General features: G+C 43.8%; 1 protein-coding gene across 1 annotated transcript in view; it reads right to left on the bottom strand.

Moving 5' to 3' along the window:
- Nucleotides 1-362: 362 nt before the first annotated feature.
- Nucleotides 363-14,516, bottom strand: part of PPIL2 (peptidylprolyl isomerase like 2) — a 73,292-nt gene continuing 59,138 nt past the window's right edge. Inside the window, exons 17-20 of the mRNA XM_061602880.1 lie at nucleotides 10,258-10,330; nucleotides 10,046-10,108; nucleotides 8,602-8,741; nucleotides 363-2,943 (exon numbers count right to left, since the gene is read on the bottom strand). Of these exons, the coding sequence (XP_061458864.1) occupies nucleotides 2,844-2,943; nucleotides 8,602-8,741; nucleotides 10,046-10,108; nucleotides 10,258-10,330 (376 nt within the window). The 3' untranslated portion in view covers nucleotides 363-2,843. The remainder of the gene's footprint in view (nucleotides 2,944-8,601; nucleotides 8,742-10,045; nucleotides 10,109-10,257; nucleotides 10,331-14,516) is intronic.

Genomic DNA, 14,516 nt, shown 5'->3' with positions numbered 1-14,516 from the left:
CATTGCCAGCTTGCCCTACAGTTCTGAGTGAGTAGCAACAGCGTCTAGTACCACCACCAACTTGGTTCAGTGGCAGGGGACCTTTCTGATGCAACAGGGCTTTGCAGCAACTGCCCAGCCATTGATGTTATCTCTGCTTTAAACCTTAACATAATTTTTTAAAAATATTGAAAATAAACCAAAGCTCCTTGTTCTTCTCCTTATAGTTTATGGAGAGATGAAACCATTTCCTTAAAAAAGCTCAGACTCCAGTAAGGGGCGTAGAAAATATGGATGACTCATTTCCTGGCAGGACAAACAAAACACTGTTTTGGCAAGAGCCTGGGGGAAAAAAAGCCAAACTGGAAAGCAATAAGCAAACGACAATTTAAATCTTTTAATGAAAAACATTTAACAGAATTCGTTCTGCTACAGTTTTGTATCAAGGGAACGGATTTTTTTTATATGTATAAACAAGCTAGCATTGTGATATAAAAACTTATTTTCTAAAGCATCAGATACTCAGTTCTTGAGAGGGGATCTCGGCTAATAATTCCAAACAGTCCAAGTAAATATTTCAGTGTGTCTGGCTGGCAGCGGTACAGCTGTTTAGATTATCCAACGTGGATATAACTTGCACCCAGACTTTTTAGAGCAATCGTAAATATTCTTGGCAGGCTCTCAAGAGGTTTGTACATATAAAGTGGAACAGTGGGGTATACACTACTTTAGCCAAGAGCTGCAGTTTCTCTTTATTTTTGGATACCAGCCCAGTATGTAACAATAAGCCATAGACGATATAAACCATGGTTTACGGTGCAGAAGCCCCAGTGTATTGCTCGACCACTCCTGCTTTGCTGTACTTTACCAGGCTCAGGGAAAAACAAACCATGAAGCCTGACCAGCTGGTTGTGCGAACCAGCGCTCGTGGTGTCTCTCCTGGGGGCAGGGCAGAGCGGAGCACGAGCAGTTGAGTATCTTGCACCAGCCAAATGTTGGTTCACAGTACGCCATGGGTTTTTTTACTGACCATGGTTTACCATTACATGCGAACAAGGGCAATGCGTAAGAAGAGGAGTAATTAATAATTTAATGACTTTCTTTTATGACTTCTTGCTAACAGTGAACACTTTTCACCAATTTCCTGCAACCTGACACCATGGAAAAATGTAGGTGTGTGCAGGGGGGGATTTTTTTTTTACCTTTAATACTATTTCCTTATAATTCTTTTAGGATTATACAAAAACAGGAATACATAAGCAGTTGTGTCCCCATCAACTGGCATTTGATATTTACTCCGCCGGTGCCTCCATCCTAGCAGATGTGGGGCTCCGGCCACACCTTAATGGCTGATACTCCACCCACGTTTAGCAGGAACAGCAAACCATGCATTGCATACAAAAACATGCAGCGACTTCCTGTTGGCCATTTTTGATGTTGAGGAGAGCCGCTCTGAGAGGGGGACGGTTCAAGCAGAGAGACAGTGCTGGGGAGAGGTTGCTCAAACTCCTCCCCCCCAGCTGCTTTTCCTCTGTGGGGTTCACCCCAAAGGGTTGGAGGGGAAAGGGGTAAATAAGCCCCTCCAGCTCATGACTCTGCTGAAATCTGCCTCCATTCAAAGCTGCTTTTCTTCACAAGAACAACAAAACGTCTGCCAGGGCATCACTTCACCTGTTAGCATGTAAAAGTACAACTTGCTTCTACAGTTTGCATCAGGGTATCGATCCCTGTGCTTATTAAAGTGACAGGCCATTTTTCTAGGTGTGCCCTTACTGCGATAAAACATCTTCACATCAAAATCGGGTGGGGGGTGTAGTTGAGCTTCAATTTGTGCACGGAAGCAGAGGATCGGATGCTCACTGAGTTACTTGGGGGAGGTAGCGCAAAAGTTACAGCAAAACTTGCAGATTGCTCTGATAAACCCAGCAAAACAAAGATGGAAGCCTGGAACTGAATATCTGAGAGAGAGGGGTTGGGGGGGGGCAGGGGCTGGCTGCATCGATCTCATGATGCCAGTATCCACAGAGAGGGAGAGAGGAGATAGATGCTTCTTAGCAGCAGTAAGATTGCTCATCAAAACAGTGAGCCAGGAGGTGTCCAATCAGAGGAGGATGCCGAGGTGGGAGCTGTGTTTACAAATCAGAAATAGAAAAGAGTCAAGGATTACGTGACACCTACTACCTCCTCTGAAATCTGGCAATTACCCATTTAAGCCTGGAATAGAACCTCACTCATTCACCTGTTTTTAGTATCCTCTGCTGATAAATCTGCTGAGCAACAACACCTAAGAGACCACATCCACACCATACATTTATTCCCCTTTAAACAGTTACGGCTACCCCCAAAGAATCCTGGGAAGGGCAGTTTGTGGAGGGTGCTGAGAGTTGTTAGGAGACCCCTATTCTCCTCAGAGAGCTACAATTCCCAGAGTTCCCTGGGAAGAGGGACTGACTGTTAAACCACTCTGGGAATTGTAGCTCTCTGAGGGGAAGAGGACTCTCCTTACAACTCTCAGCACCCTCCACAAACTGCCCTTCCCAGGATTCTTTGGGGGTAGCCGTAACTGTTTAAAGTGGAATAATAGTGGAATAAATGTATGGTGTGGATGTGGCCAGAGTCATCCTTGAATTAGAGAATAGCAGGGGCTCACTGAATCAAACAAAACAAAGTGAGTCTTTCGGAGGAGGACTCAAAAGAGAGGCCAAGGAAATTTAATTTAAGAAACTTTAGGAAAATGTATCCATGTTCTTTCTTTCTTTCTTTGCTGGCTATGGGAGGAGAGATGCGCAACCTCGCCTTCTCCATTCAGCACAGACTAAGAGTCCAGGCTTGGCTACAGTTGGGTTGTTGGTCAGCGTTGTTGACTACCAAGAGCTGAAGTCCCCAAAGCCCACGGTGGTCTTCTTCTTCTCTTTCTTTCCAGCTGTGCTGGTGGACGGTCCGTCGTCTTCTGCCACTCGCTTCCTGGAATGGAAACCACAACTTCAGGGCTTGGGCTGCAAGCCTAACTCCACTTGCCTGAGAGCAAGCCCCGCTAAATCCAACAGACATGGTTAGGACTGCAGCCTTATTTATTGACACCTTTCATCCCACCCAACATCCAAAGGGATGGTGGGTGGTGCGCGCGCACGCGTGCACACGCACACACACGTTTATCCTCACAACCAACTTGTGAGGTGGGTTAGGCTGAGAAAGGGTCACTGACCCAAGATCACCCAGCAAAGTTTTGTGGCTGAATAGGAGTTGTGAATCCAGGGGTCCCTGATGCAGCCACTGCACTACTGAGATTTTTCTGTGAACATATAACACGGTCTTACTGTGAGGACACTTGCTTGTCTAGCCTATACTGTCGACTGTGGACTTTGCCAACTTGGTGTCCGTTAGCTGATGGGAGTTGCAATCCAAAACACTTGGAGTGCACCAAGTTGGTGAAGGCTGGCCCACCCTGACCAGCAGCAAGTTTTCCAGAAGCTCCAGCAGAAGTCCACCTGAGCTCCACTGTTTAATGAGATGCTTGGGGGGGGGGGAGGCTGAACCTTCAGCCTTCGGCATGCAAAGCTTGTACTCTTAACACTGAGCTACATCTCGGTCCTCCTCCCTATCTGCTCAGTTCTGAGCTCTGCTTTTGGTTAGAGTATGTTGGGGCTTGAAGGAGCAGAGGTCCTTTTCTTGACCAGGGTCATTTAGAGAGTAACAAGAAATGCTGGTTTGCAAGGCAGGAGCAGAAGAGGCTCCAGCTGCGGATTGTGGCTGTGGCTGAAAAGCTTGTACGGGATTTGGACTTGGTTGACAAAGAGAGGAGAGATGCTTCGGAGACCACCCCAAGGAACACCAGCTGGCCTTAGAAGCCTGTGTGCTGTTCCTACCCTACATCTGTTCAATGTGGCTTTGCTTGTGGAGCAAGATTTTGCAAGTGTGGGGAAGATGCACAGCATATGTTTAAAGCACAATCAAGGCAGATTTAAAGCATGTGGCTTCCCCCTCAAAGAATCCTGGGAACTGTAGTTTTGTTAAAGGTGCTGGGAACCGCAGCTCTGTGAACTACAGTTCCCAGGATCCTTTGGGGGAAGCAATGTGCTTTCAATGTGCCTTGCATGTGCTTTAAATGTATGCAGTGGATCTTGCCCTCAGTCTGCCCCCAAATGGCTTTCCTAGAACAGGTAGCAGCTAAGCCAGAGTGCCCTGTTGCTCCTCCACATGGCTATTCCTGAATCCTCCTCAGGCTGCCCCCCTCTCTTGCTCATACTCATCTAATGATCTGGGACAAAGTGCCCGGCAGGGGCTGGGCCATGGGCTCTAAATGATCCTAGCAACAAGCTACATCTCCCTTAAAAAAAGAAAAAAGAAAAAAAGGAAGAAGATTAAGAGTGAAAGATGGGAAGAAAAGATAATCACACCAAACTATCCAGACTCCCTGCTAACAGTCATCAATTTGCTTCCCCCGGCATCTGCATGACAACCAAGACTGGAGGAAGAAAACAATTTTAAAACTCAACAGAGTCCTAGTGCAGCTATAAATCAGAGGCAAGGCAGCAACGTTGGTCAAGAAAACATCGTGCAATCACCTTAGGCTATTTGTCTTCGACCGGAGGGTCCTCACCAAATCTAAAGTGGATCACACCAGGGCAACCGCCATCATGTCTGTTCTTTAGAAAATTCTCTCTCTCTTTTAAGAGAAGGAGAAAGAGACTGCGTGCACACGTGAGAGAGTCCCCCAACCTACTGACTCACCTGGGACCTCTTCCCATTAGACATGGGTGTCTGAAAAGGGAGAAGAAAGGGGGCAGGTGTTCTCCTCCCCGATGAACCATAACCCCCCGTTTCCCGCGTTCATTTTAAAGAAAAGAGTGCGTTCCAGCATTTGTAGAACCTCGATAAGAGGCAAAACGTACAGGCAGTACTCTTATTTCTTGTGAGTGAGAAACCCACCCTTCTGCTCTTTCAGGGTTTTACTTTACCACTGTACCTCTCCCCCAGTAAAAATTCCTACGGATGCCCAACCATCCAGAACTGTCTCCTGCAGTGGCCAAGGTAGCTTGACTTGCTCCTTTGCGCCTCTTCTTTCTCACTCCCTTTTGCATTGTGATTATTCAAACATAAGGCGTCATTTTAAATTAACCTTAAGGATTGCCTGACCTTGTATGCCCCCAGGTTGATCACTGAGATCACCCCGTAGAGCACTGTTAGTGGCTTCCCATGGGCCAGAAGCAAGACTCATGCCAAAGAGGAGTATTCGGTGTTGTGGGCCCGACTCTGTGGAACTCTCTCCCACTAGAAGTTAGACAGGCACGACTTCCCGGAAGGATTGCTCCACCTGTGGCTGCCTCTGAGATGAGCTCTGTCTCAGAGGAAGCTTTTTTCAGTTTAAAATCAGTCAAAAGGGAACTTTGACTGGTATAAATGTTGTCCCAGGCAAGGGTGAACCGAAGATTATCCACAGAAACTTCGTTAGGCTGTCGGTGGCTGGAATCAATCAGGAATTCCCTGGGAAAAGAAGGCATACCTAGCAGCCAAGGACGGAGTTAGGACTTCCAGCAAGCTGGGCTGAAAAAAGCGAGACGTTTTTTCTTTTAAACGATCCACAACGGGCGAGCTTTCTTCTGTCTAATCTTATCATTTGGCTTAAATTACTACAGTAAAAGAGATTTGTTTAAGAATCAGAAATCAAGATACCTGGGTGAGTTACACTTCTCTCTTTTATACAAGGAATTAAGGAGGAGGAAAGAAAATTTAAAAAGCTTATCTTATTTTTTATGGCAAAAAGCTGGCCTGAATTTGGAAACTATAAAGATTAAAACGGATGAGGGGCAACTTACCTGAAGAGAAAATCTGATCTAGATGATTATTTGATTGATATATGTCTGGGACTACTTTTTCTTGGACTACTTTCTTTAGACAAATCTGCTGTTTGTGTATGTTACTAATTGTTCGGCAAGTGAACCAAATTTGTTTTGCATTCTTGGACGTGCGGGAGATAAGAACTGTGCTGGACAGATGATGTCAACAGGCCTGGAATATTAACTCCCTTATTGCTGGAAAAAGAAGCAAATTACTCTTTGCTTGGGAATTGTGGCTATATTGGAAGTTTGAAGGGTTTTTTCTTCGGCTTTAAGAACGACAATCAAAGAAGTGGCAGAGACCCTGGATGTACCCCTGGAAGGGTTTCCCTCTCTGGATATGTTTCAGAAGATAATGGATGAGATTAAGATAACGAAACAAGAACTGGGACAGAGTAGACAAGAGATGGCAACTGAATTTGGTAAAGTGAAACAGGAGCTGAAAGAAATAAAGGATTATATGAGAAAAGGAGCAGATGGACAAGCAATAGAAGATGAAAAAGAAATTAAAGGGAAGGAGCAAATTCTGGAGATTGGATCAGATATATCAAATGTGGAATTGGAAAAAGATTTGGACTTTATGGCAAAAATTAAAGGGAGGATGCAAGTCCTGGAGATTGGAACAGATATATCAAGTGTGGAACTGGAAAAATATTTGGAGTTTGTGGATCCTGGAGATAAAGATTACTGTTTGGAATTCGGCGTTGTCCCTGGAGAAATTGATGAAGATATCAGAGATAAAGTTATCAATGCTTCGATGGAATTTCTGGACTGGAATGATTTGATGGAACTTGAAAAAGAGAAAATTTATAGAATTAATTCCAGATATGTGACAATGGAAAAACTCTCAAGAGATGTGCTAGTGCATTTCGTAAAAAAGAGGAACAGAGATATGACTTTACAACAATATTTCAGCAACACATTCAGAATTGACGGCAAGGAAATATTTGTGATGAAGGAAATTCCCATCAGACTCTTACTATATGACTATGACAGCAAGATTATTATGGGTGCAAGGATGGAAGTTGGAAGATGGAATTAACACTGATAATGGAAAAATGGCTATTGAAATTACTGGACCTAGCAGACTTGATGAGATGGATTAATTGACATGTTTATTTGGAGAAAAATCGATGGATATATTTCTCAAGGAGTGGAAACCTCTCTTTGACTTTTTGCGGAAAGAATAAAGTGATGTTAATGAGATTTGATGATTAATTAAGATAACTACAGGAGGAAAGTGATTTTGTAATATATTAAGAGACAGGTTTGTTATATATCATAGACCTATAACTGATCTGCGACAAATCGGAAGTCAACATTTTATTTTATTGTTTAATCTGTTTCTTTTTTGTTTTGTTTTGTGTTTGAAAATTTGAATAAAATTAATGATAAAAAAAGAAGAAGTTAGACAGGCACGTCCCTACTGAGTTCTGGACGCCTGGTTGAACCCCATTCATTTTGGAGGCCGCAGCATTGTGAATGCTTCTCTAATGTTTTACATTTTCTGAGATTTCAGATGTTTGGGGTTTATTTTAGGTTTTAAATTCTGTATGTTTTTATCACTGTAAGCCGCTTTGAGACCCAGGTGGTGAAAAGTGGGATATACGTTTTTCAAATGAACGAATGAATGAATGAATAAATCAATAAATCGTGAACTGCCTTGAGTACATTGCGCAAAGACAGCAAAAGGAAGAAAAGAAAGGGCAGGAGTCATCAACTTGCGGACCTCAGGCCTAACATGTAATCCCAACTTACAACTCAGGATCCACTTTCAATTTTGTTATCAAAATAGTTATCATAAGTAGAGCCCTGTGGATTAGCCCACAGGCCCATCTAGTCCAGCATTCTGTCCTCACAGTGGCCAGCCAGATGCCCATGGGAAGTGGTCAACCAGATGCCCACGGGAGCAAGCAGGACCTCAGCGCAACAGACCTACTCTCCTCTCTTGTGATTCCCGGCAACTGATATTCAGAGCTATACTGCTCCCAACAGCAGAAGGAGAACAGGGTCATTGTGGCTGGTATGCCATGTGTTTTCTCCCTCTCTCTGTCTCCATCCCCTGCTCGAAATGCTTACAATCCGTTTCCAACGCCATCAGATAACATTCAAGAAGTTCTATGTGACCTGAAACATATGCCATCAAAAATGGGGTCCCAACAAAGATTGGGGGGGGGGGAGTGCGGAGGGACTTTAGCTCAGGGGTAAGGCACATGCTTTGGAACAGTCCCAGCATCAATCTTGAGCATCTCCAGTAGATGGTGATAGGAAAGTCCTTGTCCTGAGATGCTGGGCAGCTGCTGCCAGTCAGAGTAGAGAAATGCTGGGTTAGATGGGCAAATTGTCTGACCTGGTAGAAGGCAGCTTCCTATTTAGTAGAGCACTGTTCTTCAACCTTGGGTCGCCAGATGTCGTTGGACTACAACTCCCATCATCCTTGGCCATTGGTTAAGCTGGCTGGGCTTGATGGGAGTTAGTAGTCTGACAACATCCGGGGACCCAAGGCTGAAGAACAGTGTAGTAGAGGGTCCATAGCTCAGTGGTAGAACTATGCTATGCATGCAGAAAGTCCCAGGGTTCAATCCCAAACATCTCCTGATTTTAAAGGATCAGGTTGCAGGTAACCTTCTCCCTGAAACCCTGCAGCGTTTGCTGCCAGCCAGAGTGCACAACACTGGGTTTGAAGGACAACTAATCTGACCTTGTAGCTGCCTACAGAATGAAGACATGGCACTGTTTCATTATTCCATGCAAGAAAAACAGAAATCCAAAAACCCCAACTTACGCCGCAGCGATGTTAATGTACTTCCCAACACCTTCCCGGTACGTTTTTGGAGTGTGATGCTCCTTCTTTGGAACCACAGGCTTGGCTTTCTCCTCTGCTGCTTCCTCCTCTTGCCGAGCTCTCTCTCGCTCTTCGGCGACCTTTGAAGAAAGGAGAAAGAAAGAAAAAAGCAACACAGGCACATTAATTTTATTTTATTGCATTTCCCCACCTTTCTCCCGAGGAGCTCAAAGGGGTGTACAAGCATAATTCTCCCCTTCCCGATTTTATCCTCACAACAACTCTGTGAGGTAGGTTAGGCAAAAGGATTTATAGACCACCCTCTCACAAAATACCAGGGCAGTGCAGAGCAATATGGTGGTTTCCAGAAGATGGTCCTCTTCTCTTGGGGTGACGGGGGCTAGAATATTTTTTTAACTGTTTTTAGAGTACTTTTTAAAGCATTGCTTTACTATTGGTGTGTTTGCCGCAATAATTGTGTACTACTTTTAATGTTTTATATTATTATTGATTTGTTGTTGTTATGTGCCTTCAAGTCGACTATGACTTATGGCGACCCTATGAATCAGCGACCTCCAAGAGCATCTGTCGTGAACCACCCTGTTCATACCTTGTAAGTTCAGGTCTGTGGCTTCCTTTATGGAATCAACCCATCTCTTGCTTGGCCTTCCTCTTTTTCTACTCCCTTCTGTTTTTCCCAGCATTATTGACTTTTCTAGTGAATCATGTCTTCTCATTATTATTAACAATAATTATATACAACATTAAAAGCGGTACAGAACAAACATTAAAGTGACTGGTCACTTGAGAAAATTTTAAAACAACTGCATAGGCCTGTTGGCATAAAAAAGGTCTTCAAGAAGATGCCTGTTGAATCTCATATTCTGAAGCATGGAACCTTTTTTAATCAATTTTATTAACTTTCAAAGATAAATACAAGTATAAATAAAAACAATATGCACAGAAAGGAAAAAAAGAACACCCCCCCCCTACAAATTTTACAAGACCATGGAAGGATATAACAATGAAATGCCCAACGTCTAGTTGAGGCCAGCCAGGCCTGTGTAACATGCGGGACAAGTGATGTTCCAAAAGGTGTGGAAGCCAAGATTTCAAACAGAGCAGAGGGCATCAAGCTGAAAGGCAGGATCGCCTGCAGTTGTTGTGAGGTTAAAATGGGAGGGGGGGGGAGCTCCTTATGCCACCTTCAGCTCCTTAGAAGGGCAGATGCCATATGACTCTAACAGCAAAGAAAGAAAGCAGCTGTAAACCAATCTTGCCAAAAAGCTAACGCCCCCAAATGTGTAAAGGTAAATGCAGCAATTGAATAAATTACGCACGCACAGAGGAAGGAAGAGCTAAGGCTGCCTTGGAGGCATTAAATAATTTCCTGCTTGCACTGCTGTCTGTGCAAGCGTGCTTCTGTTAATGTTTCCATCCTCACCTGAGCGTCTGCTTCTTCGTATGGATCAACAAAAACAGTTGTCGACCGGATCCTTATTTCCTCCTGAGAACAAAAGGAGAGGGGAAGGGGAGTTAGTAAAAATGTGTCATCCTCCTGACATGTTTGGGTTTACAGGGTGAGCAGGCGCAATGCACAGAACACCAGAGGCAAATCTTAGCTCGCCGGTCGTCTGTCGTCGCAGGTGACCCTACCTTGGGACGGTCCGTTTTGGGGTCGCTCTCCACGTTCTCCATCGCTGTCAGTGTCTCAAAACCGCCAACCACTCTATAAAAAAGGAAAGGATGAACCGTACGGGAGGATAAAATAAAGTGAGGGAAGGAGAACCCTTCCAAAACATTTGCCGCATTTTGGGTGGCCTGACAAAGGTATCAACCTAATGTGAATTGGGGGTTGTTGTTAGGGGCCAACTTGGGATACTTTTGCTTTTAGTTGATTTGTTTTTGGTATTCAGGTTTGAATGGCTTTTTTTTTGGGTGTGACTGGATTCTTTTTTCCCCACTTTCTTTTTTGGACGGGGATTCAAATGCTGAAAAAAATTGCTGAGATTCTTGGCAGACCACTCCAAGATTTTTCTGCCTCTTGCAGCAATTATAACGCCCTGTGCTAGATGCTGTGTGTTTTAAAATTGCATTTTTATTGCTTCTTGTTTCTTAAATTGTATTTGATTGTGTCACAGTTTGCGTTTCATAGAATCCAAACTGCAGTGAAATAAAAGAAACAATGGAAATACAATTAAACATCAAAATGAATCTTTAATGTGGAGATGTCATGGACTAACTGAATGAAGCTCATGGACCACAGCTTGGAAACCCCTGCTCTAAATTAAATTACAAAAATTCCCTGCTGAACAGGAACTGCTGCAAACTTTGGTTATGTGGCAGATGAAAAAGTCCTACTCAGGTTTCTGTTTGAATTATATGTGGTTCATACCTCTGCCTGGCAGGATGAAAAGACAAAAACCAGTCAATAGGTCTCAATCTCTTCTCAATGAAATTAGGTAAAATGCTTCAGGGTGAGCCTTTCTAACAAGCTGTTTCAGTAATTATTTCTATGTTACTTAAAAAAGTTCACAGTAGAAAACTGCATCTTGTGATGATGCTTCAGGCTGACAGCAACAGAACCCTCTATAATGCTGAAGATACAAAGCTTGTCCATCATATGTGCTCTGATTTTTAAATCTCCCCCAGAGTACATTTATGATTTAAATACTAGAACTTTCTCTCAGAAATAAACTTGAGCTATCTTCTTTGGGATTTTTATTTAATTGGGCTTTGATTATTCAAAACACCCAGAACACCATATGCAGGATTTTTAAAAAAATGTCCTTATTTTGACTCCAACTCCTACACTCCAAAAAAAATCAACCAGAAATCTATTTTGCAAACAATTAATGGGCTTTCATCATATCTCAGGAAAATCAGTGAACTTGAGAAAAGCATCCTCTACTGCATGAAAAAATCTTTCCTTATCCTCTCTGACACTAAGCGTTTTCGATGACAAATATCACAAATTTAATCTTGATTCAACTAAGGCAAAAAACCCTTGCCGTTTAAGAATGCACCTATAGCCAACAGTTATTTCTACCAAACTTAAAAAAGCAGGGAAATTGAGCAGCTATAGTGAATGCACCAGGAGAGCAGGAGACCTGACCTCCTCTCTGAGATATTGTACTACCCTACAAATTTGTAAAAATGCAAACACTATTTGGGTTGGTCTTTTACAGTCCAATCCACTTCCTGTGTAGCTTGGAAGACTGAGATTAACGATGAGGAAGCTGGCAGCCAGTGCTGGTTGTAAGGAGGTAGGCAGGTGAGAACTGGCTGAGGATAGGCTGACCTTGGTGGCGCACTGTCCCACCTGCCCTAATGGGCTAGCCTCTACTGCCTACAGAAGCTGACGGGGTTTTTTTCCCTATTGCGAGGTGAGTCCTGCTTCTCCCCGCCTTTCCTCCTCTACACCCATGGAGGACAGAAGGTACATTAGGATCTACTGATAGATCTCTGGGCAATTTGCAGTAGATGGGCAGGGGTTTCTGATTCCCTGTACTTTAACAACAGCAACAAGAGAGGGAAAAGCTTCTCTCTCTCTAAAACTAGGCTGCTTAAATAAAGGAAACTGCAGGGGGCAGCAAAACCAGGAATGGACTTTTGTGTGAAAGGATTGTGCACTTGTTTCTGGTACTGAAAACAAATTCCTGTTGGGCTGAGCACATTGTAAGAGACACCCTGTTCCTGAATTCTGAGTGAATGTCCCCCTCCCTTTTTTCACATGGCTCCGATCAGTGGAGTCCAGGATTCCACTGAAAACAGAGCTGATCCACAAGTGTGAAATCTGTGCGCTCTCTCTCTCTCTCTCTCTCTCTCTCTCTCACACACACACACTCACACTCACACTCACACACACACACACACACACACACACACACACACACACACACACACACACACACACACACACACACACACTCTTTTCGATTTGGCTTTCAGCTTTAAAAACAACCTGGTAGTTAAATGCAGAGCCATTTAAGCCATTGAGAGGGAGGAGAAACATGTCAGCCATGAGCTCCTTATATATATATTTTTAAGAAAATAAATATTGGAAATACCAAGGTGAAGGGGTGACTTTATGACTGGCACAGGAGAGGACTGATAAGCAGTCTGAATGGCTAGCTCGGGAAAGGGGGCATGATGATTATGATTTTTTTTTTGTAAATGTATCTTAATTTGTTTTTCCAAGATGTAACAAGCAGTTACAAACAAAATGTACAACAACAACAAAACAAAAACAATGATGATGACAACTTGTTGAATTTATATCCCACTGTTCCTCCCGAAGGAGCCCAGGGCGGTAACACAAGGCACCAGCCAATCAGCACTCTGACTGTCAGAAGGGCCAGCCAAGCAGCACCCTGACTGTCAGAAGCGCCAGCCAAGCAGCACTCTGGCCAGCTGGCTTCCACTGGTAAAAGAAAGAACTAGTTGCTCATGAACTTGATTCTCTCTGGACAGTTATAATTCTGACCAATGGAGGGTCAGTATGGATCCATAGGAGGCTTATCACTCAAACTACGTCTGTCTGTATGCAGACAAGCCCACAGAGGGTCAATAAGCAAAGTTTTCCATTTACCTAAGGCAAGAACATTAGTGCAATCACACTCCTCTTAGTTTCTCCTGCAGTTTGTTTTCATTACAAGGGATGAATTAAAAGCATGTATCAATCAAGATGTCCTCTTACAGAGCCTGGAGTAACCCTGCCCCCCTGCCAAAACTGCTAAAAGGTATGAAGATCGCACATATATCGCTGTCATACTATCACACACACCCTCCAAATTTGTGACCATGACTCAAAGTCTGTAGTGCAGGAAGGTTATTTTTAATGTCAGCGGGAGCATAATGTTGCTTGTAACCACTCAGACACCTTTAGTTGCTGCAAATGTAACCTTATTGAACAAACTGCAGGGCCACCTAATACTAGCATGCAACACCCTGTTCATCCTCTCTCTTTTCCAAAACTTTGCCTTCCGTGCGTGATGGTTTCCTTTTCTTACATCAGGGGTGGGGAACTTTTGGCCCTCCAAATGTTGCTGAACTACAACTCCCATCAGCCCCGGCAAGCATGGCCAATGGTGAGAGGTGACGGAAGTTGTAGTTCAGCAACATCTGGAGGGCCAAAAGTTCCTCACACTTGTCTTACACGCACACTTTCTAGGTCATATCTTCACAGATGACACTAATGGTTCCCAAGCTTTTTTGTCCGTGGACCCCTTGAAAATTGCCAAGAGTCTTGGTGGACCACTTGATGATTTTGTCAGCCTGTTCTAAAGGGCTGTGCTAGATGCTGTTTGATTTTTAATTGTGCTTTTATTGCTTCTTATACAGTAATGCCTCACTTAATGAATCCTCCAGGACCTAAGCTCTTCTTAAGGTTTTTAAAAGGTGAAACTGACCATCTTTGCTATGGATAAACTTTCAAGCCTGTGCCTTTGCTTTGCTAGGGTGAAACTGACAAGCATGCCTGTTTGCTTTGCATTCAAGAGATCTCTTGTTTTCTCCCAGGTCTGGGGAGCGAAGGATCCAATACGATTCAGAGGAGGACCCTCGAAGGATGGGAGGAGGAAGGAGGGGAAGTGGGTGGGTTCTGGGTAGGCACCCTTTAATGCCCCGGTTGAAGCAGCCACCATCTATGAGCGGGTGAAGGAACCTATCCCTATTCTTTCCATGTTATTCCTAACTCTGGTACCAAAGTTTCTGTTAAAGAAGTAATGCCCAGGAATGCATGTACTATGTTAACTGAGGTATTACCGTATTGTAGTTTATTCTATCACAATTTGAATTCCATCGAATTCAGACTTCTTCACAAACATGCTGTGGACCACCTGAATGAAGCTCACAGACCACTGGGGGTCCATGGACCACAGTTTGGGAACCCCTGCCATAGGCAGTTCCCAGAA

Source organism: Rhineura floridana, chromosome 19, assembly GCF_030035675.1.
Source record: "Rhineura floridana isolate rRhiFlo1 chromosome 19, rRhiFlo1.hap2, whole genome shotgun sequence".
NCBI lineage: Eukaryota > Metazoa > Chordata > Lepidosauria > Squamata > Rhineuridae > Rhineura > Rhineura floridana.
Note: the sequence above shows the minus strand (reverse complement) of the source record. Positions and strands in the feature narration are given on the sequence as shown.